The sequence below is a fragment of the Trachurus japonicus genome, chromosome 11 (assembly GCF_045865225.1).
Source record: "Trachurus japonicus isolate A0001 chromosome 11, Traja_1.0".
NCBI lineage: Eukaryota > Metazoa > Chordata > Actinopteri > Carangiformes > Carangidae > Trachurus > Trachurus japonicus.
In genome coordinates, this window is record NC_140917.1 from 33,288,956 (window position 1) to 33,311,656 (window position 22,701).

At 40.1% G+C, this 22,701-nt stretch overlaps 3 protein-coding genes across 5 annotated transcripts in view; 2 read left to right on the top strand and 1 right to left on the bottom strand.

Moving 5' to 3' along the window:
- The first annotated feature begins 262 nt into the window (after positions 1–262).
- On the top strand, positions 263–6,875 carry kdf1b (keratinocyte differentiation factor 1b). Of its 2 annotated transcripts, XM_085792323.1 has the most exons (4): positions 263–445; positions 1,352–2,277; positions 3,512–3,598; positions 5,858–6,873. In XM_085792323.1, exons 2-4 carry the CDS (start codon positions 1,371–1,373, stop codon positions 5,944–5,946), a joined length of 1,083 nt encoding a protein of 360 aa, XP_085648449.1. In that variant the 5' UTR covers positions 263–445; positions 1,352–1,370; the 3' UTR covers positions 5,947–6,873. The 2 variants fall into 2 exon arrangements, with proteins under 2 accessions (XP_085648449.1, XP_085648450.1); XM_085792324.1 differs by lacking the exon at positions 263–445 and having other exon boundaries at positions 5,858–6,875.
- Positions 6,876–8,347: 1,472 nt separating this feature from the next.
- LOC146979176 (nuclear receptor subfamily 0 group B member 2-like) lies at positions 8,348–9,494 on the bottom strand. Of its 2 annotated transcripts, XM_085792326.1 has the most exons (3): positions 9,471–9,494; positions 8,767–9,298; positions 8,348–8,684 (listed from the first exon to the last, which is right to left on the bottom strand). In XM_085792326.1, the coding sequence occupies exons 1-3, from the start codon at positions 9,477–9,479 to the stop codon at positions 8,443–8,445; spliced, it is 783 nt and encodes a 260-aa protein (XP_085648452.1). In that variant the 5' UTR covers positions 9,480–9,494; the 3' UTR covers positions 8,348–8,442. The 2 variants fall into 2 exon arrangements, with proteins under 2 accessions (XP_085648452.1, XP_085648451.1); XM_085792325.1 differs by lacking the exon at positions 9,471–9,494 and having other exon boundaries at positions 8,767–9,401.
- A 2,584-nt stretch (positions 9,495–12,078) lies between these two features.
- LOC146979177 (uncharacterized) overlaps positions 12,079–22,701 on the top strand; it is a 13,769-nt gene continuing 3,146 nt past the window's right edge. Inside the window, exons 1-20 of the mRNA XM_085792327.1 lie at positions 12,079–12,237; positions 12,766–12,927; positions 13,802–13,939; positions 15,514–15,665; positions 16,160–16,263; positions 16,354–16,543; positions 16,640–16,771; positions 16,857–17,000; positions 17,860–17,995; positions 18,132–18,282; positions 18,579–18,715; positions 19,012–19,123; positions 19,642–19,705; positions 20,158–20,361; positions 20,455–20,600; positions 20,785–20,903; positions 21,412–21,533; positions 21,629–21,726; positions 22,059–22,195; positions 22,490–22,614. Of these exons, the coding sequence (XP_085648453.1) occupies positions 12,108–12,237; positions 12,766–12,927; positions 13,802–13,939; positions 15,514–15,665; positions 16,160–16,263; positions 16,354–16,543; positions 16,640–16,771; positions 16,857–17,000; positions 17,860–17,995; positions 18,132–18,282; positions 18,579–18,715; positions 19,012–19,123; positions 19,642–19,705; positions 20,158–20,361; positions 20,455–20,600; positions 20,785–20,903; positions 21,412–21,533; positions 21,629–21,726; positions 22,059–22,195; positions 22,490–22,614 (2,703 nt within the window). The 5' untranslated portion in view covers positions 12,079–12,107. The remainder of the gene's footprint in view (positions 12,238–12,765; positions 12,928–13,801; positions 13,940–15,513; positions 15,666–16,159; positions 16,264–16,353; positions 16,544–16,639; positions 16,772–16,856; positions 17,001–17,859; positions 17,996–18,131; positions 18,283–18,578; positions 18,716–19,011; positions 19,124–19,641; positions 19,706–20,157; positions 20,362–20,454; positions 20,601–20,784; positions 20,904–21,411; positions 21,534–21,628; positions 21,727–22,058; positions 22,196–22,489; positions 22,615–22,701) is intronic.

A 22,701-nucleotide genomic window follows, 5' to 3' on the forward strand; every position in this document is an offset into this window, starting at 1 on the left:
TCAAAATAAAATTGTGAAAACGCTATGAACAGTAAGGAATTACATTTTTTGGCCATGGTGTCTAATCTCTACGCGATTTAAATGAGTAAATAAGTGACAGCAAGCAAATACGGCCATTCATCTGATATAATAACTAAACAGACAGAATCAGCCTGGTGTGTATATTTAACATTACATTTATGCACATCTAAAATCACGGTGGCTATTTAACTTGTTTTATTTTTGTAGTCATAACCGGAAGTCTCACTCGTAGCTGTTACCTGGTGTGCTTCCTCCACCTTGACGCTCAGGTACAAGGATTTGGAAAAGTTTCATGAAACTGCAGTTTTGGACCGGACTTGACGAATAAGGCATTAGAAATGTACTGTCAACAAAAATGTTTCATGTAAGGTGGAGAAGACTACGTTAGTTTCGGGACTCGGTTGGTGGACGCGCCGTGTATCCTGTGAGTAGTTAATGTTTACTGAAGAAAAAAAAAAAAAACGTAAGTCCTCTAATGGAGGAAAGAGCAGTGACAGGTCGCCATGAAAGTGAAAATCATTCTAATACACGACAGGGACTTTCCAGAGGCTCGGCCAAGCCTGAACGTGTTATTGAATTTAGTCGCTAAAATGTGAAGGGAATTTGGAAAATAAAGTTGTTTTTTTATATTTAACGTTATGGCCTAACGTTAAGTGTTTATTATATGGTACAACTGCTGTTGACAAACGTCGCTAACACCGCCACGACAGGGACGGTCAGACACTGTTTTGACAACCTCGCTGAAGGGCGTCATGTTGTCACTGAATAAATCCGCCGGTAATCGAACAGCATTTATAAGGTTTAAGAAGAAGGTTTTTTAAACACCATAAAAACTGTTTGCTGTAGGCCATTTGTGCGGACTGTAAAAATAAAAGAGGTCTAGGTCTAAAACATGTTATTTGGCTTAAATAACATTAATAAAGTTATTGGTTATGCTCTGGTTGCTCTCAACTTCCCCCCATTAGCAAAGGGACATTTGTTTTTAAATAAGGTTTATTGTATATGGGCTTTTATTCAACAAAGTCCCTCTGTTTTTATAATGACTCATTTCAAGTTCAATCTTAGAAATCCCCATGACCCAATCCAATAAATTTGATATGCCTGTAATGAATTGTCTTGAACTCTGTGTTTACACATACTCAATAGAACCAGTTGGGTAACTTTACCTGCCACCTGGGGATAGTAGTTTCACATCGGTTTCGAAGAGAGATGCCCTCAGGTGGCTCCAAGTGATTTTAGATTTTGGCAGACACATTGGAACTCCCATAAAAGTTGCTCAGGGATGCTGTTTTAATACATTTTGTACTGATATTTTCTTTTGCTTCCGCAGATCTCTGAGCCAGTTAATCATGTCTGCCGGCAGCACTGACAGCTACAGGCACGGGCCGAGCCGGAGCAGCAGCCAGAGGTCTTCGTACGAGGAGCGCTGCGTGGATCCAGTGGAGTACAGGCTGCCAGAGCCGAAGACGGTCCACAAAGCTCACCTGAAAGACGCGAATGGGAAGCAGTCGGAGACCATCGGCTTCATCCCTGGCTCGGCCGACCCTCCTTCTTCGACGCAAACCTGCAATCCCTGCACTTCTCCGAGAGGCTGCAGGACCTTGGTGTGCAGCGTGCTGACCTGTGGTCTGTACAGGGTCTGCCAGCGTACCATTCTTGCCCCGTGCCTTGCACCGAATGAGAGCTCCTCGGATGAACCGGAGAAGGTGAGCCTCCAAAATGTGAAGCAAGAAGACAACAAAGAGGAGGACAGCGCAGACTGGCTGGGGGACGTCCGCATCGCCGGGGTCAAAGTGGACAGCCCGAGGGAGTATTTAGACGTCGAAAGCAAACCCGAGCCGTACGTTCCCCTTGCCGGCGTTCAAACGCTGCCCGGCAATCACTCCTTACACGAGTCCATGAGGTTTGACGACTGGGAGGACGCCAGCGAAGAGAACGTGGACTCCCTGATAGCGAAGAAGCTGCTGGAGCTCTACTCCGAATATCAGATCGAGGAGCTGGCCAGGTGCACCTCGGACTCGGTGTTCCTGAGGAAGAGCAAGGCCATCAACCAGCTCATCAACTCGGTGGCGGAGGAGCACAAGATGGACGAGCAGGAGGCCGAGTGTCGGCTGGTGCGCGGCATCATCCGCATCAGCACCCGCAAGAGCACCAAGAGGAGGCCGCCGCCGCCCGCCTCCAGGAGCGAGAGGACGCTGTCGGACAGCGGGAACGAGACCATGAGGGAGAGCGATTCCTTCTCTTTCAGCAACAACAGTAAGTCACTGTGCACAGAGCGCTTCTGCTGAGCTTTGACATGGTTCGCTTCATGGGACAGAACCACCACAAACCTGCCCTTTTCAAAGAGACCACCATACAAACAAATACATGAAGGCACAGGCACACTGCTTAGTAGACCAACAAAGATTGTGTGTGTGTGTGCATGTAGCTGCAGACCAATCCTGTCAGAAGAGTCAGCATACAGCAACAAGATAGACACTGTACACGTCACTCTGGAAGGAATTGTTATGACACTTTATTATCTAAGGTGTAGGGATGGGTACCTTTCATACCTTTCACATTTGAACCGATACAGTACCGATACTCGGTTCCTGGGTACCGGTTCCGCAACAGTGCCTGTTTTCGGTACTTTTTGTGTGTAGGCCTCTAATTAAAGTAAATGTTTGTCTGTAAAAAAAAAAGGCCAAAACTTCTGAATTTTTAATATTTATTTCTCAACATCACAACTCCTCAGTCTTTAAGAGTATTTTATGTTTTTGAATAATCAAATAGTCATTCAATTAAAAATAAATCAAATAGTTTATGAGACTATCGTCTTGTCTGAAAAAATGTAAATGTTCCCTTTATGTATTTATATTTATAAGATATTCGCATCTGGCAGGCACTCCCAATGGACTGTATCCTCTCTGCCTGAAGCATGCGATGCAAAGTTGCATTCAGGTACCAAAATGTTTTTATGTTTTAAGTTAGGGGTTACTGTGCTCCTAGTGAAAAAAGTTAGTCGGGACCCCTGAAATATGCTACCAGTATTATTTTTCATGTTGGCTACACAATTATTTGCACAAACAAATCAAAAAATATGGGCTGCCAACTTCAAAGAGGTACAAACTTGTACTAAACTTTGTCCTGTGTGCTTGAATTGTTTAATCACATTGTACAGAAATTTCAGATGAATTTGAATGACTGGTTTATTTGCATTCAGCAAAATAGTGCAAACTGCTCTGTGTTGAGTATGGAGCTGTCTGACATTTGTTATTACAGCTCTGTGGGTCTGCAGAGCCTCTAAAATGTAAAATGCTCCCTATGAATTAACACACACGTGACAAGATGAACACTGATGGACCTCTGTCTATTATAATTATACATGTTTTAAGTGATTCACCACTGGTGAAAAAACCTAGTGGAAACACTGTCCATAGAAACCAGTGTTACCTCTGCTGCTTCTCTCCCACTGAGTAACCATCACTCTTGTCCTCACTGTTTCCTCAAGATGACTACAAATCGAACCCAAACATCCAGATATCAGAGCTGACCTCCTCCGACAAGTGTGCCAGGGAGATATGGAGAAACAACGGGGGTAAGAAATCAGCCTTTATTATGTTATCACACACACACTTTACTGTCACACTTGCAGCTCCTGCCCAGCACCTGCAAATGAGTTGTAGCTTGAGTATCATGGTACTCTCAGCGGAGTCAGAGACTCTGAATGAGAAACACGCTCTGTTTTCCACACCGACATTTATTTGAGGAAATCCATCATGCGTGTATTTGCCAACACACAGATGGATCTGAACACGGCCTGTTGTCACCAAACAAAGCCAAACACTGCTTTAACTTCCTGTTAAGTTGTGTTCCAACTTTTAACTTCAACTTTTGTTTCTGATTACACAAAGAGTCTGTATTTAAGTGCAGCAAAGTCAATTAGTAAGACTTTAGTCTTTCTAAATGTTGCACTAAAATCAGCTAATTAGATGTTTTTGTTTCCTATTTTTTGCTATTAAATTACTCTGATGATCTTAGTTGAATATCAGAATTGGTTATTCTTTGTCAACCAAAAATATAAATAAGAAATTAACACTATTCTCCACATAACTGACCAGGACCATAATCATATTTCAGATATAATGATCAACATCTTTCTTCCTTGTAAAAGTCTGTCTGTCTTGTGTACATCAGAATTGTACAGCCTGCTGCTCACTTTGTTCGACTAAAAGCTGTTTTGGATTTTATGATATTGATTCTTAAAATACTGGAATGGAAATTTTAGTTTGAGTGATCGATATAACTAAAGAGCACCAGGCTTATGTAAGTCCATTACCTGAAACTTTTAATTTTCCCATATTTTTTTAATTTTAGGCTCTAAAAGGTTTCTATTCCCTCTGTTAAATCTAGAGGATCTGACTCCTCTGCCTTTTATGACAGTAACAGCTGCACAGAGGTGTTACTGTTTATTGTGAGAGCAACTAGCTACTCAGAGGGTGCAGGAGGGACAGAACAGCTGAAAACAGAGCCATGCTACAATAAGTGATGCTCCAAATAACCACACAAAAATGATTTTAGGTCTTGACGTTCTACACAGGAAACCACTGTGTGACCTGTAGATCAACCATATCTAGTCCAGCCCTAACAACAGACAGCTTTGTGGGTCAGCCGACAAAGATTCATATGTGGACGAACTCGCAAGCAAATGAGCACAGAGCTGCTGCTGAAACGTACCTCCAACATATTCACAGGGCCGCTCCAATAACAGACTGAAATGTAAATTGTTTAGTGAAATGAGCCATGCACTGGAGCGTCTGTGTCACTGCTCTGCACTTACAGAGCTCAACAGTAATGAGCCTAATGTTTTGTCTTTTCTATGTGGTATGTTTGATTCACCAAACTCCCTTAGCTGTTCCAACTTTTCCTCACTGGCAGTATCTGCTCCTGCTACTGTACATGCCACACATGTCAGGGCAAAGAGGAAACGGTAGGGAATAGAGAGTTACATACTACAGCAATGCAGTGCATGATGGGAGATGGTCAGTGGTAAATTAAAATCCCCAAATAGTGTCAAACATTTCAGAAAAAAACAGCAACACATAAACAACTCCAAAGTGATACAAGTGCTCAAAACATCAACAGAACAAATAAGTGAGATGGAGATGATGGAGATGTTGAGAACAGATATTAAAGGGATAGTTCAACATTTTGGCAAATTCGCCTGTTGCCATAATCGCTACAGTCATAGGAGTAGGTTCGTTACCTTTAATTATCGGTGCAAGCTGTTTTGAGATCAGCGGGGCAGAGATGCGAGCTTCTCAGTGAACACAACGGAGGTGAATGGTACTTTCGCTTTATCAAACTCAATCAAATACACAATCCAACATCTCCAAAATACTCTCATGGACAAATTGTGACCCGCACATTCACCATGAAATAATCATACAACGTTACGAGACAGAGTTGTTTTTGAGGCAAATGCGTAGCTGGAACTACTGTACATTCCAGACACGGCTGCTGGGCGGAGTGATTTCAAAAGTGCAAGTAGTTCTGAGTATTTGCATCATGTTTCATAATGTTACATTATAATTATATTGTTTCATAGCGCAGTGAATGTGCAGGTCACAACTTGTCCACCAGAGTGTTTTGGAGTTGTTGGATTGTGTATTTGATGAGTTTGATGAGAGACAGGGGACCTGTACCATTCACCTCCATTGTGTTTGCTGAGCAGCTCACGTCTCTGCCCCGCTGATCTCAATCCACACCAGCTCATCTTTACATGAACTGAAATAAAAACATCCAGCTGTGAACAGTGAACGCTCCCTGAACTAACGCTGATGTTTTATGTTTCTAGGTCATACTTCTAGTTCTCCAAAACGCTACTCTCACACGGGGACCAACTCCTCAGGCGTGTCGCTCACTCGCTCCTCCGTGAGAACATGATTTCCCGCTCCTTGAAGTATCTGTCGCGCTGCGTCGTCAAGGTCGTGTTGAAAAGGGGGACGCTCGACTTGCACAGGAGTCTCTGGCTGAGCCGAGCTCCATGGCTTCGCTGTGGAAAAAGGAAGTGTGAAAATTCACATTGTCTGAAGGACGTCAGTGAACTCAGGGCTCTGTGTGTAGATATTTATGGTTGATGAATATTATGTGTATATTTGAAGGATCGCTTCACTGAGAGCTCGTCCTGCAGGCAGATATCACCAGCTCTTACATATTATGTCATGATTAACCGTCCCCCCATGTCCTTGAAGGAGTTTGATGAAACCTGATTCTCATTTTACTGTTCAGATAAATATGCTGTACATTTAAATTTAGTTCTGTAGGAATAAAATACAGAGTTATATTTCTTTTTTTGCACATTTAATTTTCTCTACATCATCATAGATTTAATTATAAACAGTTGTAATGTAACAACTATTTGCAGCTTGTGATTCTGGATTCATTATCAGAAATGATGTTCTAATATTTTTCATAATTGGACATTTTTTCAAATGATTATGAGCACAATAGCATTGCACAAAAGGCTTCAGTAATATAAAGGGATTGATGATATTTGGCAGAAAGAACTTTTGTAAATATGTTTTTAGTTTCAGAGTTGTATGTGTGCCTGGTAGTACACTAAAACTAATGACCCCACCTGTTCTCACACCTGTACACTTTCATGACTGCACCCTGAACAGTGGTGATGCTGTTGTGTTGATAAAAGTAGGTCCACAGAGAGACAGACATGGAAACACCAGGCAGTGTGCACTGGTCTAAACCACCTCATCATTCTTGATTTCATTGTCTGAACACAAGAAAAAAATAACTAATATACGAAAAGACAAAATGAACATAATCAATCTAAACCACCTCTTTGATGGAGCTCACTGCAGGTGCTGGAGACACAATAGCTCAGATCCACTCTCATGAAAAAGTCTTAGCCTGGATTTATCCAAAGGTAGCTGAAATCTGCCTGGCAGATCTGCCTATATTTTTTGTAATGAAATCCATCTGAGCGTGGAGAAATCCAGGCTAAGCTTTCCCCTTGGTTTCCAAGTCTTCATGCTCAGCTAAACTAACACACTACTGTTGCTAGCCTCATATCATATGCAGACATGAGAGTGGGATGCTCAGGAAGAAAAAACAGGTTTTCCATAATGTAATAAAAAAGATTTTCTAAAAAGATAGTTGGAAAAAAAGGTGGAAAGCTACAGAAAAAGCCAGTAAGTGGATCTTGAAGATTTTTTTGTTTGTTTTTCTGATACATGTCAAAATTCAGTTTTTGTTTTTTTAATTGACTTATGTGGTTAGTGATTTTTCTTTGTAAAGCCGATTTGTGTGTTGGTGTCATAACACAGAGTTTATATGAAGCAGATAGATCTAAAGGTTTTAAGGTGAAGAGTGTGTTTATCACTGTCTTGACACTGCTTTTGGGCTGACTATTCTTCTGTCTGGAACTCAACTCTTGACCTGAAGGTGTTGTGAAAGCTGGTGTGAACTGCAGCTGCACTTCAGGTTGTATCATGACCTATAATCTGTCCGGTGACACTGTCCCAGGCTGTCTCCTGAAGCGAGCGTCGTTTTCATACCAACATGCTGACTGGGTTTCCTCCTGGGTCCTGATGGGAAATAGGCCAGATGACTCATGTTCTTATCAGCGTTAGGTTATGGTTAATGTTGGTCATGGACCCTGCTATACAGTAATATACATGAGTACTTTATATATTCTGATTAACCCATGTCCAGACTACATGATTTTGTAGTGCTCTGTTTGGGGTAAAATGGCCTGAGGCTCTTTAACTCTTTTTAATGAGTCAGTTTGGCTCCAACGACATTGCCGTTATAACTATCAGGTGTAAAACTGGTTGTTCTGGTTTGGACCAGGAAGCAGTTCTTTAGAAGTGACTAATTAGAAATGGTGACTACCGGTAATTAAAAATGACAAATCAGTGTCATATGAATGTCATATAAACTGTAACTGTAACTAGCTTCTGATTTCTCGAAACGGAACCAAATAAAATCATTTCCATCACACATTCCCATCACACAGTGCTTTATCAGGGTTCCCAAAAGTTATGATGCTTGGCTCTTTCCCAAAAAAAGGAACCTCTAATTTTTGGCAGAGATGTTTTGGCAGGTTTTTCTATTGATAGTCACATACTTTTGAATAGATGCCTCACTGTAAAATAATAAAGAAAATGAAGTGAAAGGGGGGAAAGAGGAGTGTCTTTTTGTTTAGCGCATGTGGCCACATGAGGGAGTCAGAGACAACATTTTGTTTTGAAGTGCTGCTCATTACTTCTCAAGTGTCTTTGATTCATGTCTGAAATGATACATCATTAAAATCACACGTTCATTAAGCTCAATGAGGTATTTGAGGGTTTATTTCATGCACTTCACTGTAAAAAAATTCAACATTTAAACACTCAACTAATAAAAACTCTATTCTGTTCAATCTTATTGGACAAATAACATCTCTGATAATAAATGTAACATGTTTGCGTTGCCAATAACGGGCTTGAAGAAGAGCTCTGTGACCAGACTGTGGCTGACGGTCTGAATGGCGGAGGCTCCTATGAGGATGTGTCTGAAGCGACCGGCGTCTTCTGGGTGCCGGTGGTGGACGACTTCTTGGAGAGCTCCCTGAGCTTCCCATTGGAGACCCTCAATCACTAACGTGGCGGTCAGTCCTTGAACAGCTGTAGTGATAGAAGGGAAGTTAATGCTAAAAACAATTATACCAGACTCATTAAAACACAACCAAGCGAAAGGATGTTTTACCTGGGTTAAACAACATAGCCCCCTTCAGGTAAGCATATTCCCTCGGGCTGAGATCTAGATTCCACAGCTGATGCAAGCAAGTTCTCAGTCTGTAGACTCCAGCAAGAGTTGGCTGGTCTGCCTCCTTATCAGAAAGTCCTGGTCTGAGCAGGATCTGTCTGAGGATACTTGACTTTGGTACATCAGTCACTTCAAACTCTATCCTCTCTTGTGCAAGTCCCAGGACGAACAAAGGAACCCAGCAGCGTCTCAACAGTGACGACTGATCTCCTAAAGGAAGCTGAGCGAAGGACGGTAAACTTCTCATGAAGCTGATGGTTTTGACCAGCACGGCGGAGGCAACCTGGCAGCTGGCCTTCGGGTCCTTCAGGCAAACTGTCCTCCTCTGCTCACAGTGGCAGTTGAGTGCTACAGAGTTACAGTTCAGCTTGCTGTTGAGGTCAGCTCTGTCCCTCCAGCTCAAGATGTTGTAAAGGATAGTGTGAGGATGCTGATCCCGGGAACCAGAAGAAGAACTTCTGTTCGCAATCTTCTCTTCAAGAGCGAACATAGCGAAGGACATATCCATAAAAAAAAAGCAAAGGAAAATGAGTGAGTGAGCTGCGTGAAGCACCGGCAGTCTCACCCAGCGATCAACTCACTCCCTATTTATCCTGGCTGTCACCTGATCACAGCAAGCTCAGCCTTGACCCTCCTTTTTAAACTTTTTTCATTGAGGAAAAAAAACCAGTGACCATGGACTTCCCATGAATCTGGGTTGCTTCCACGTGGAGGTGATAAGACTAGTTAAACTCAGCAGCTGTACTACAAGGAAAAGAAATACTGTGGCTGGCAGGGGTGAATGACATTTATCATGTTTGTCTCAGTCATTAACTCTGTCTGTGCCTGTCTACCAGCGGGGTCAACGCACAGGCTGCCACTTGACTTGTGCCCCAGTTACACCTACAGTATACCCTCCATCAGAAAAAGAAAAGCACAAATGTCCTTAACAAATTATGATTATTTTACCTTTTTTTTTTTACACCAGTTTAAAACATTACATGCCAGTCATAGTTGGCAAAGTCTTTCTCTGGAGGTTTTATCTGACTGTGATCATTTATCATGTTAAAACGAAGGCGAGACAGTTTTGGAAAGAGTTAGTTGTAGCAAAATTGTAGAATTATAAACAAAATCTCTACTGACCTACTTCTTAGTGCTTCTTAGTCAAACCAGGGGCACGGCAAATAGTGCTTGAAGTAATGTCAACAAAATTATGATTCAAACATTCACCAGCCCAAGTTCTAAGGCTGTGATGTGACATTAAGCCCAGTTCACTCCCAAAACCACAACTATCAACGAATTTAATTTGATTCTTCTTCTCCCTTGAATCATTTACTGTCACTGTCACTGACCCTGTCGGTCACAGCAAGCAAAGCAAACAGCTAGGATGACATTTTGATTAGTGTCCACAGACAATGAAAATAATAACATTTAAAAAAAGAAATTGTAAAATAACCCAATATTACAACACAGTAAATGAAGTGTTCGAATGCAATGTAAAGATTTATGGCGCCTTGTACATGGTGATCCATCATTTTTTTCAGTTATAAAGTTGTGAATGGCCATGGTAGAATTGATTTACTTTGGAAACACCTTCTCATTCGGTGGTATTTCTTTATTTTCATTAATACATTGCAGATTCAAACTGAAGACATCAAAACTATGAAGGAACACATGGAATGTAGTAAACAAATAAGTGTTAAACAAAGCAGAATGTGTTTTCTATATTAGACTTTTCGAAGTAACCACCTTTTGCTTTGATAGTAGCTTTTTGCACACTCTTTACCTTCTCCGCAGCTTCATGAGGTCCCTCACCTGGAACGGTTTTTTCAACAGTCTTGAAGGAGTTCAGAGGTGCTCAGCACTTGTTTTACCTTCACTCTGTGGTCCAACTCATCCTAAACCATCTTAATTGGCTTTAGGTCAGGTGATAGATAACACTTTTTGTTTTGATTATAAGTTTTGTGTTAACTGCATAACTCCATATGTGTTCCTTCATAGTTTTGATGTCCTAGGTACAATGTAGAAAGTAATAGAAAATAAAGAAATACCATTGAATGAGAAGGTGCATCGAAATTTTTGATAGGTAGTGTTAATTTCTACAGAAAAGTTACCTTTTACTTCCAAATATTTGTCAGCTATAGCCTAATTGTGTCCTATTCTAGTTTAGTTAAGAGTATAACTGAGTCAGTAGTTCAACCGGATAAAACTGTGGCACTTAAACAGAGGTGATGTGGCTTTGTGGGCGGCACGGTGGCACAGTGGTTAGCACTGTTGCCTCACAGCAAGAAGGTCCTGGGTTCGAGTGGTGGAGTTTGCATGTTCTCCCCGTGTCTGCGTGGGTTTCCTCCGGGTGCTCCGGTTTCCCCCACCACTAAAAACATGTCGGCTAGGTTAATCCTCCAGTCAGTGCCCCTGACCAAAGGCACTGGCTCATAATCTGGAGTTGGTCCCCGGGCGCTGCACCGCGGCTGCCCACTGCTCCTCAGGGATGGGTTAAATGCAGAGAAAGAATTTCACTGTACTAGCTGTATATGTGACTAATAAAGTACCTTTACCATTACCTTTGTTTCAGCCCTGTATCTACCCAGTACAAAATTATTTCTCAGCAGATTGGCTGTGTTGATAGCCCTACTGCAGTTATACTTTAAAATGCATCCATGAGCATTTGATCTGTTTTTATCATTTTTACCATAAGCTGGAAAGGCTTTTGTCAACTCTTTTCAAAAGTATAACACAGATCATCAAACCTGAATTCAGATAAATTGTCCTCTGAAATTGTGTGTTTCACTGAGGTTCAAAGCCAGTATTGCAAGATGTAAAACTGAGTGCATATTTTGTTGTTGTGTTTTGTAATTTGAGTTGTTAAAACATGTCACCAGTGCTTCAGTCACACTCAAGCAGCTCTTTTTGTACAGCCGAAAGCCTATGAAGCACCGGTTCAACAGAACCTGTGAGATTTTACATTCCAGCTGTCTTCCATCCCTCCCACCAATAATAAGCAGGGTGATGTGATTATTGCACAAAACCAAGGCTGACTCACCTTTCAGCTGAGTAAAATAATATCCCACAACGTGTGCCAGCAAAGAGGGACGGCTCAGACAGAAGCTCCGCCCACAAGTAACATTTAGAAAAGAGCCAGTGGGCATCCATCTCCTGGAGAGTAAAAACAACGCCGCAAATCTGGGGGACTTTAACTGTGGAACACATCAAGGTACGTTTGTGCAATTTAAACATCAAGAAATATGATTTAACCTCTGGAATGAATATCACTGAATATTTCTGTCTTCATTCTGTTTTAGATGGAAGCAATTTTCCACCTACTTGAGAAGCACAGATTACAGACTTACTACAACCACTTTCTACAGTTAGGTGTGAAGGATGAAAGAGATTTCCTTGACAGTGTGACAGAGGAAGATTTAACCAGCCTTGGTAAGATCACTAATCAGTTACTGTTTATTTTGCAAATTCCATAATAATATTTATCGCAAGAGTGGGTATTGTTGCTGCTTTAATATGAATGGCATCGACAAAGTTGTGTCAAAGGAAGGCAGGGGTTTACTGTAACTGCTGAAAACAATAAGAACCAGTTCAACTTGCATGATCTAACCTGTATACATTCCACTCCAATAATGATTCTATAGTAAAGAGCACTGGGAGAACACACACCCCAAAACATGCTTTAGATCGTAATATGCGGTGAGATAAAAGGGAATAGGTCAATGTAGGTAAAGGAATGCATTGCACACCCAATATCTTCTTGGGATTACCTTGAGATCTTATAATGGGCTATTATAGGATGGATTGATATGAATTTACTTTGAATTAAAGACGTCAGTATGTATGTATTATTGATATTTTAACAAGTCTGAATAGAAAATGCAAATCCTGAGTTAAGTTTGAGTTAATCATAAGAGTTTGTTTAATCTGAAATGGAGATTAACCCCTTTTTCCAAACAGGATTAAGTCAGGTGGAAAAGAATCGCTTTTCCACTCTGAAAAAAAACATCAGCAGATTTCGAGCCCCAGCACAGCCAGCTGCAACATTGGAGCAAAACTCATGGAAGTCATTCTCTCTGCAGTACACATACCCCAAATGTCCAGAACTGAAATGCATCAGAGGTAAGAAAATCAGAATTTTATTCCTCTTTTTGTTCGTGTGGTTCATTTTGCTGCTGATTTGGAAGCATGGAGGCTTTGAGACACCTGTCTGCCTTTAAGTGGCACAGGCTGGTGCAGGGTGGAGACAAAGGTTCCCACAGAACAAACAAAAAGGGATAGAGGACAATTAACCGTTGCAGGGTGAGTCAAGAGGAACGAAAACAGTTACAGTACATTGAATTTATAGGTATTATATTAAAGCAGAAGTAAGTGGTCCGGTCGTTTTCGCTAATGCTGCGTTCCAGGCAGGCTTTTGAAATCGTAAATTACAGCTTCAAGTCACAACTTACGACTTTGTAGCGTTCTCGTGTTTTTCCGACCTGTTTTACCGGTGAAAGTCACTATAACGGCCACTCGTAACTTCCGACCGGTGAACTCGTACCAGATCGAACTGGTACGACTTCACAGGTCGGAAAAATACGAGTTTCCTTGAACGCACCATAACAGTCCTCGTCCCTACGTCGCCACATTCACGGCGTCCCTTGGCTGCACACACAGCCCTGCATGCCGTTCTCTCTCCTCATTGGATAAAAACTGTAGGATGCGATAAATGTTTTCTCCTCGGCTCAGAGCAGAGCAGAGTGACTGACAGACCCGTGTTTCAGTCCAAACACTCTATGTAAGTGATTGCTGTCGGAAGATATAACTATTTAAGACTTATATTAACACAAATATATCACTTACTTCTGCTTTAATGATTCCATCATCTGAAAAATGCAAAATTAGGCCTATGTTCCTGTCACTGTTTGTTAATGTCTCCAGCAGTGAATGTGTAGAGCATGAAAACACAAACATGATTTTTTATACATTACATCTTGTTAATTTAAATACACAGACATGGATCCATCACAGAACACAGTGGAAGATCTGATGCTGAGGATTTGCCACCTCGAGAGTATTCCTTCATCTAATGGCGTCTGTCTCTACACACTGGATGGCATGCCCCTGACTGACGATCCCTTCTTCAACACATGTAAGATCATCCACCTTTGAAATGAATAATGTCAGTGTGATTATGCACCATGTCTGTAATGTAACGTATACCAAAAATAATGTAATATGGGAAAGCAGTGTTTATAATGTACAGACATGGAAAAAATTGTTGGTACGCTCCTGTTAAAGACAGAAAAACCCACAATTGTCACTGAAATAACTTGAAACTGCTAAAAAGTAAAGGACCAAAGGATGTTCTCCTTGAAGCTTTGTGGGCAGATGAGAAAGAACTGGAGCTATTTGATCCAAGACTGAAGCTTTTTGGTAAGTCACATCAGCTCATTGTACAAAGATGCAAAAATGAAGCATAGGCAGAAAAGAACACTGTCCCTACTGTGAAACATGGATCAGACCCGGTTCTGTTCTGGGGCTGCTTTGTTGCACCTGATACAGGGGGTCTTGAATATGTGCACGGTTCAATAAGATGTCAAGACTATCAAGGCATTCTGCAGCAAAACGTGCTACCCAGTGTCAGAAAGCAGGTCAGGGCTCCTCCAACTGGGTAATGATACAAAACAAAACACTGGGCCGTTCTGAAGTGGCCTTCAATGAGCCCTGATCTACATGTGTGGAAGGAGCCGGAGCATACAGTCTGGAGAAGAACAGCCTTCAAACCAGTTGCTCACGAGGAGTCAACGGGTGCTGCAGTCTTATTGAGAGTTATAGAAATCACCTGACTGCAGTGATTGGCTCAAAATCTTGTGCAACAAAAGATTAAGTTAAGAGTACCTACCATCATGTTTGTCCAGGCCAGTTTCATTAGTTATATATTTTGAAATAATTATGTTGACCTACATTCAAAAGCAATGTCTGGTTTTCATGAGTTAATTTTCACAATTATTTTTAGCAATTTTGTCAGTTTCAAGGTATCTCAGTACCTGTATGGAATGTGTGGAATGTACTCTGTATAGAGAAAATGTGTATATATGTATACACCGAAGGAAATTAGTAAGCTCATTAACACAGCTTAAACTTCAGTTATTGCTTCCAGCACTTGTCAACAATCCAAATAGTTGCTCTTTGCTCCTGTCGTTGTGCCTTCACCTGTAAGCAGGGTGTTGTAGTATTTGGAACTCTGTCAACAAGAACATAATTCTCAAACACTGATGACATGTTGTTGTGGGGAGAATGTGGGCCTACTGTTAACCCACCTAACAAGACACTATGGCACAAGTAGCTTTAAGGTAAACACAAGGAGATCAAGTAGAGCCAGTGGGGGTGGTATGGCGTGGCCTGATTATAATTGAATAACACAGAGCACAATGTGTCTGGTGGGTACAACAGCTACAACAGTTTCTTGATATGAAGACGTGTTTTTTCTTTTCTTTTCTTTTTTACACTGAGTCAGTGTGAACAAAAAATATATAAAACATTCATTATAATGATATTCAAATTTAAACATCCCCCAAAAAGACAAACCTGTGACTTTAACAGAGGGTCAAGATCCTCTCAGAAGCTATTGCTGTTTTGAATAAATTAAAAAGAAACTGATTCAACAATACATATAACAAATGATAATAATGAATCATTGAATGAATCTTGTTGTATCTACAGGGTCTTTACAAGACAGACACATTAAAAGCGGAGATGTAATCTACGCTATATTTACACCGAAGGAGAACTTGCTGACGGCTTCCCCAAATTCAAAACAACAGAAAGATGAAACACGTGGAACAGACACAGTTCGGTGCCATGTCATGCTCAAGGTGAGTTTATTGTGACAAGGTGACAATTTATTTCCCTGACTTCATGATATGAGCATCAGTGGGGGAGGCATAAGAAAGCCCTCTGGCCTATTTCACATCAGAACTGTTAAATAAGTATCTTTCCTGTTTTTACAGAATATTGGTTTATTCACTCTATTGTTTTTTTCCTCCTCTGCCTGTGGAGTCTACAGTAACAGATAAAACCCATTTTTTCACGGCCGTCAACTACACTAGTTTTTTTGTTTTGTTTTGTTTTTTATTGTTGTTTCAACTTCTAGGAATTTATTCTATTCTTCATGTCCTGCAACTCACACAATTCAGTGCTCATGTTTACTCCGACTTATCATTATTCTGACTTAACACGACTGTTGTTGCTGGATAGTTCCATGATGAATAAATACATGAATTATTAGATAATCAATGTCCTGTAAATGAAAGGGTTCCTATGGGTTCGTGGTAGTTTACTATTTATCTCACATACATCTTTCACACAGGGAGACTTTGAGGTGAACGTGGACCTGCAAAAAGACACAATAGCTCATTTGAAGAACAAGCTAGCTAATGAAAGTGGGATCCCAGCACACGTTCTTCATTACAAGTAATTATTGTCATCTATGGATCAGGGGGGCTTAGATGTGTCTATTTGTACACTGTGTTATGTTCATGTGTTTGTCTACTACATTTTCAGAGGTGAAAGTGGAAGTGGCAACACATTGGAGAGTTGTGGAATCTCAGAGGACTCCACTCTTCACTTCTCACTGTCCTCTTTTTCTGAGGAGCGTCCAGCCCCCACAGATTTCTTCTATGATGATGTGAAGCCCTCAGTGCAACAAACCCCCAAAGGAATCAGTGCCCTCTTGTCATCGCTCTACATCATTGTAAGCCCTTTGTTACAAGTCGATGAAGTCTTTACTAATATAACACTTAGTTACTAGCAATAGTTTTTAATATCATAACATTGTTCTAACATCTAGAAAGTCAGATCTCCAGTGGTTCCACACAAGACATTGATTGGCTACATCCGGAAGCTAACTGGATGTAACCCTCTGGCTCAAAGTTTGTATCAGATACTCTGCAAGAATGAAATCATATCCAGGACTCAAAAGGTAAATTATAACACTTTTATTAGCAAATTGTTTCACTAGTGATTCATGTCAAATGTAATCACATGACTGTTTTCTTTTCCGGTAGATTGCAGTTGTTGAAGGCCTGTACACTCTCTTTAGAGAGCTTTTGCCAAAACTTGAAAAGGACCGTGGGGGAAAGATCATTGAGGACCTTGATGTCTTTGAGTATTCAACAGTCTGCTGGGCACATCTCATGTCAGAGGCAAAGGTATTTCCAAATTCATTTAGAGGCCAAAACTATATGAGGTGTCTGAGGAGGGTTTTTTATATTATTATTCTAACAAGGCAATAATTGTCCTCCTATGATCTATTTAAACCACCTACCATGTGCAGTTGCCCTTATATATTATATGTAGAATTCTTGTAGTATATGTGACACTAATGTTTTTGTGTCCACATGGTTCAGTCAGTTTTAAAAGGTTAAAATTTGAAAAATGTGTATGATGATGTATGAAATGTATGATTAACTTGCACTTCCACATTCATTTTTAGGGACCCAATATAACATTTCTGCTTTTAAAAAAACTTCAACCTGCTTAAAAACACTAAAAGTCTCAATAAAAACCATATAAATTAGTTTGGCATGATCTTATATTTGTGCTTGTTGAATTTGGTAAGTTCAAATGCTGAATGGTATGACCATAGAAAAACGTTAATAATTCACATGAATTAAAAAATTAATATTTACTTTAAAAATATGTTTGAAATATTGAAATCAAGGCCATGGGCTTATATGGGTGTGAATGGTAATGCTTGTGAAATTTGATTTTAAAATTAAATGTCAAACACAATGGCATGGTTAAACCATTTGACTTTTGACATTTGAAAAGGCTTTTCATGGTGGTGTAACCGGTTACACCATTTTAATACCAACACATAGTGTAATGTTTTATATTTATATCATATCGTTCCACATTCACACACCCTAATGACTCTGGAACAAACTCAGTGTGGAACCTGCTTAATAAAAAACCTTGTTGAATGACACAAAGCCTGTAGATACAGAGGAGTCTTCCCATACTGCCTGATGTCTCATGTCGTGTCACTGCTATGTATCATTTTTACAGAAAGAGACTTCAGACCATGAGAACTACGCACCATGTTCTCTGTTGTCTGAAGAAGGCAGACGTTTCCTCGAACCAGTCAGTGTTGCAGGAGTCCCAGGTGCCTTGGAGAGAGCGGTTGTGCTGCAGAAAATCCAAGGTAAAAATAAAGAAAATCTTATGCTTACTGATCTAAATTACGATAGAAAACCAACAAGGATATGCACATTTTGCAGACAGTATAATATCATAATATAATTAAATGTTAATGAGGGTTTTTTTTTCTTTTCTTTCAGATGGAGAGAAGATTCCAAACTGCACTGAGGAGGTTTTGCGTGAAACGTCACTGAGGAGAGACACCAACACTGAGAAGATTCTGCTCAGTGTTCATCCTTCAGTTTCAACATATCATCTGCTGATTTCCAATGACAGTGTGACTGGACAGAAGTATGTATTATTAAATGCACTGCTCCAAAAGTCTACATGAAGAAAAAGAAAGAACAAACACACATTTTGAAGCTTTGTCGTACAGATTTGCACCAGTAGCTGCACATACTGTACAGTTTTTTTTGTCAGTAGTTTGTGTACTAATGTTAAAACACAAGCTGATAATGATGAGTAATTGATTCTTTTTAATCTCATACAGCTTTATGAATAAAGATTCAATTAAAAACTCTTTCCCAGTTGTTTTAAGTTTGCATTCCGCAATAATCTGTTCAGTAATTTATGTGTTTAAATTACAGCTTCAACATTAATACTGGGAAAACATTTGCAAACATGGCAGAAGACCTGGAAACTTCCCCTCTGCTCAGAGTATCTCCACCACTGCGTTTGAAGGATCTAGGAGTTCAAGAACCATGTCTTGTTTTGCTGAGAGAAGGTATGACATAAAACAACAGTATGTCAGTAAAATCAATATATCGGTATAGAAATTTGTGCTGGTCGATCTGTTGCTGTTGCAGTGAATGTATGATATCCTGCAAGACAAACGGTGTAGAGCACCATATAAATGAGGTGCAGATACTTATCTGCGTCCTGAGTGGAGTGTTAAGTGTGATGTCATGGTTGGACATGCACTTCTTTATACACTTGGGAATATGCAAATCAGCCAGGAAAAAGTGTGTTCAAACTTGTGTGCTTTTGCTCTTCCTGTTATGTTTTCTTTTTCTTTTGCAGACAATCTTGGTGTTTATCTGAATAAAAACAAGGCAGTCCCTGCAACGATCCATGTGTATAATTGTCTATCTGGCAATGCTGAAAGTGTGGATGTGAACGTGTTGGCAGCTCAGTGAGTACCTCAATTGTACTAAAAGTAAGATATACAGATGAAAACGAGTTTGACTTGGCCTTCAGGCAGCCAAGTCCAGGACTAAATTGAGGCTTTAGGTGGTATTTTTGCACATTGTATGTCCTGAGAACTTCATTTAAAACTGCCAGCTGCCAACTTGTATAGACTTGCACAAAGAAATCTAAGGCTGCACCAGTGCTAAAGACACTTCACAGATGAGTTAAAAGTCTGAATACTTTTGTAAATGAAATCAGTGTTTATATCTAACAAATTCACTAACATTTCTAAAAAACAAAAAAACAACAACAGTTTTTCACTTTAAAAATATGAATTATTCACTTTATATTGATGGACAACAGGAGTTTAGCAAATGTAATACAGGGTAGATGTATGGACCACATGCCAGACCAACAAAAGAAATGCTTCATTAACTAAACAGAAAAAGTAGAGAGTCCCTATTCATTTGCATTTTCACAAACGCATTGTAACTTAATGTGATATGACTATGTTCTGTGCAGGACTGGTGACCATAGGGATGACCATTCATTTGTCACAACCAGGACTCCCAAAGAGGCCATACTGGTATTTCTGAGTCTTATACATATACATATACATACACATATTATGATATGTTGGATGTTGGATGTACTCAATATCATACAGATTTTGGAGAGGTACTGTACCTGGAGTGACTATGAAATATGTTGCATATAGTGTGCAAACAGCGTTGAAAACAAACCTCAGCTGTACAGACTCACAAAGTTTCAACTTTGTGTTTGAAAGTAACTCAGTTTACTTAAGATCAAGGTGCATAAATCAGAGTGAGGCAGAAAACCTGAATCTTGTTTTGTAGCTTTGGGGTCTGTCATTGCACTGTGACAGCAGTCAGCCTATGGCCACAAGCTTTTTAAAGGCACGAAAACAACTCAGTGTAGGCTACACATTTACAAAAAGTTTTCATTTTAGGTCTTTTTGACATATAAATAAAGTCATTTTTTTAAATTTTAACTTACTTACTTATTTACTTTCATCAGGTGCTGATCGATACGAGCTCATCTATGATTGAGAATTGCTATGGGAGCGTGGAGATACAGAAGATCCATGCTGTCAAAGAGCTTTTTGATAACTTTGCAACCCGGAGCATGGCCTATGATTTCCACCATGTCATTGGTCTTGTGACGTTCAGCTCTACAGTGACAACCCTCCACACATTTACAGAAACACTGGAAAAGTTCAAGGTAAATCACACCGTGTGCAATTTTATACAATAGCTGTATCAAACTTTTGCGTAATATAGTAGGCTAATATACACAACTGGTTTCTTTCTAAAGGAGCACATACACACTCTTCAGGCAGCTGGACACACCAAGCTGTATGATGCTCTACAACATGGAATGCTTGAGCTAGAAAAGGTTAAGAGGGAGTTTCCAAACTGCAGACTTCGTATTCTGTGCCTCACCGATGGATATGATATTGGGTAAAACTCATTTCCCACTCAAGTTAGCTGTTATGCCATATAGTCATGATGAGATGCAGTGGTGCTTTAGATGTGAATTTGATATTGTTTGATTGACACAGAGATGCACTTTGCATCCAGATATAACACACATGTGTATTATGTGATGTTTCTTATGAGAACATATCCTAATATTTGTGTATAGATCCACAAACCAGCCAGTGTCTGTTGCAGTCTCCCTGATAAACTCAAACATCATTTTGGATTCAATTCTTCTTGGAGATGTCCAAGACCGTTGTCTCCATGGAATCAGCATTGCAACAGGTGAGTTTTTACAAAATGTCATCAAACAGTTTTCTTTTGTACGATTGCATCCCCCATGTGTGCATGAGGAAAGAACAGCATATTATAGGACTGGGAATTTAGTTTTAATAATAATAATAATGGCTTGGATTTATATAGCGCTTTTCTAAGCACTCAAAGCACTTTACAGAAACCACCAAACATTCATTCAACATTCAAACTGCCAACCCTCTGATCACTGGACGACCCGCTCTACCGCCTGAGCCACTGCTGCCACTGTCCATGTCACATAACAAAATAAAAATCAAATAAAACGTCCACTTCTGCACAGCAGGTGACTGCAAAGGATTTTTCATGAAATATTACATAATGACTTGTTTATCCGATCATTCCAGTTACTTTTAGGCTTCTAAACTATGATTACAAAGAGTAAAAGGGTTTGTTCACAGTAGTTTTTGTATTGTATGTTGTATGTGTATGGACAGTTTGTGGTTAATTAAAGCCTCCTCTTTGATTGATTTGCTTTCAGGAGGCTGCTGCTTCAAACCAGAGACGAGCAAAGACGGTCTCAAGCTTTTTGAGATAGAGACTGTTCTTTCATTGGAGATGAGGAAACCTAAGAACAAAGCTGATCCATCCTCCATCACTGAAGTTAGTACGCTGGCTGTGGTCCACGATTCTGTTGAAAGTGCTCTGAAAATTAGAATGCATGAATCAACTTAACAGTTATTTATTGTTTTTCCCAGACACTTTTAACAGGTCTCTTTGCTACTCATGGGTATGATAAATTCCCAGAGGCTGTTTTACCAAGCCAGATGAACAATAAAGTCACAGTGACAGAGAGGTAAGTAGGTCTCTACATCCCATTCTTATCTCAGTAAAGCCCCAACAGAACTTCCTCAAACTTGGCACAAACTTTAATTGGATGCAGTATCATAAGAACTCCTCATGGGGATCTCTTCAAATTTAGCACAATGTCCATCTGGACTCATTAGACTGTGGTCTAATCAATTTGCCAGAGGCCAAGGTCAGTGTGACCTCAGAAAGAAACTTTTTAGCCATTATTCCAGACACAAGGCACACAAGTTATTCTAGTTGTGACATCAGTAAATTAACATCACATCTAGTTCTCTATAATCTGAACTATTACACGGTTTGGTATTAATTCTGAACTAGTGTGCTGAAAAAGAGGATCCATGACTCCAAAGATGGACGCTTCATGGAGAAGGACAGACGTATCCTGGAGGAGCTGAAGAGCCTGCACTGTAACCCACATCCCTACTGTAATGTGTTTCCATCTGAATCTGACTTCAGTGAGTGGCTTGTTTTTCTGACAATTGTTTCCTCCAAACCTAATATATATTTTATATCCATACTTTTCCCCTTTTTCCCCTCTTTCCTAAATTCTTCATCCATAATGTATTGTATGTTACATACTGTATAGTCATTAACTGGAACTCACTGTATGAATTTCTTGTCCAAACAACAGAAATACAATTTTGTAAAATATTTTCCACCAAGTTCAAAATGTTTACAGGCTTCTCCAGTAATATCAGCAAAACTTGATAAAAACCCATTAAGTATTCTACCTTATTATTAATTTCCAGGCTTCTGGAAGATCCTCATGGAGGGCCCTCCTGACACGCCCTATGAGAAGGGAGTGTTTGAGCTGTTCTGCCAGTTTGGCTCCGACTACCCAGTGAAGCCACCAACTGTTCGCTTTGTCACACGTGTATCCTGTCAAGTAAATGAACTGTTATAGTGGACCTCGTTTATGACACATACTGTACATAAGAACAAGTCTCATAATGACAGTTAT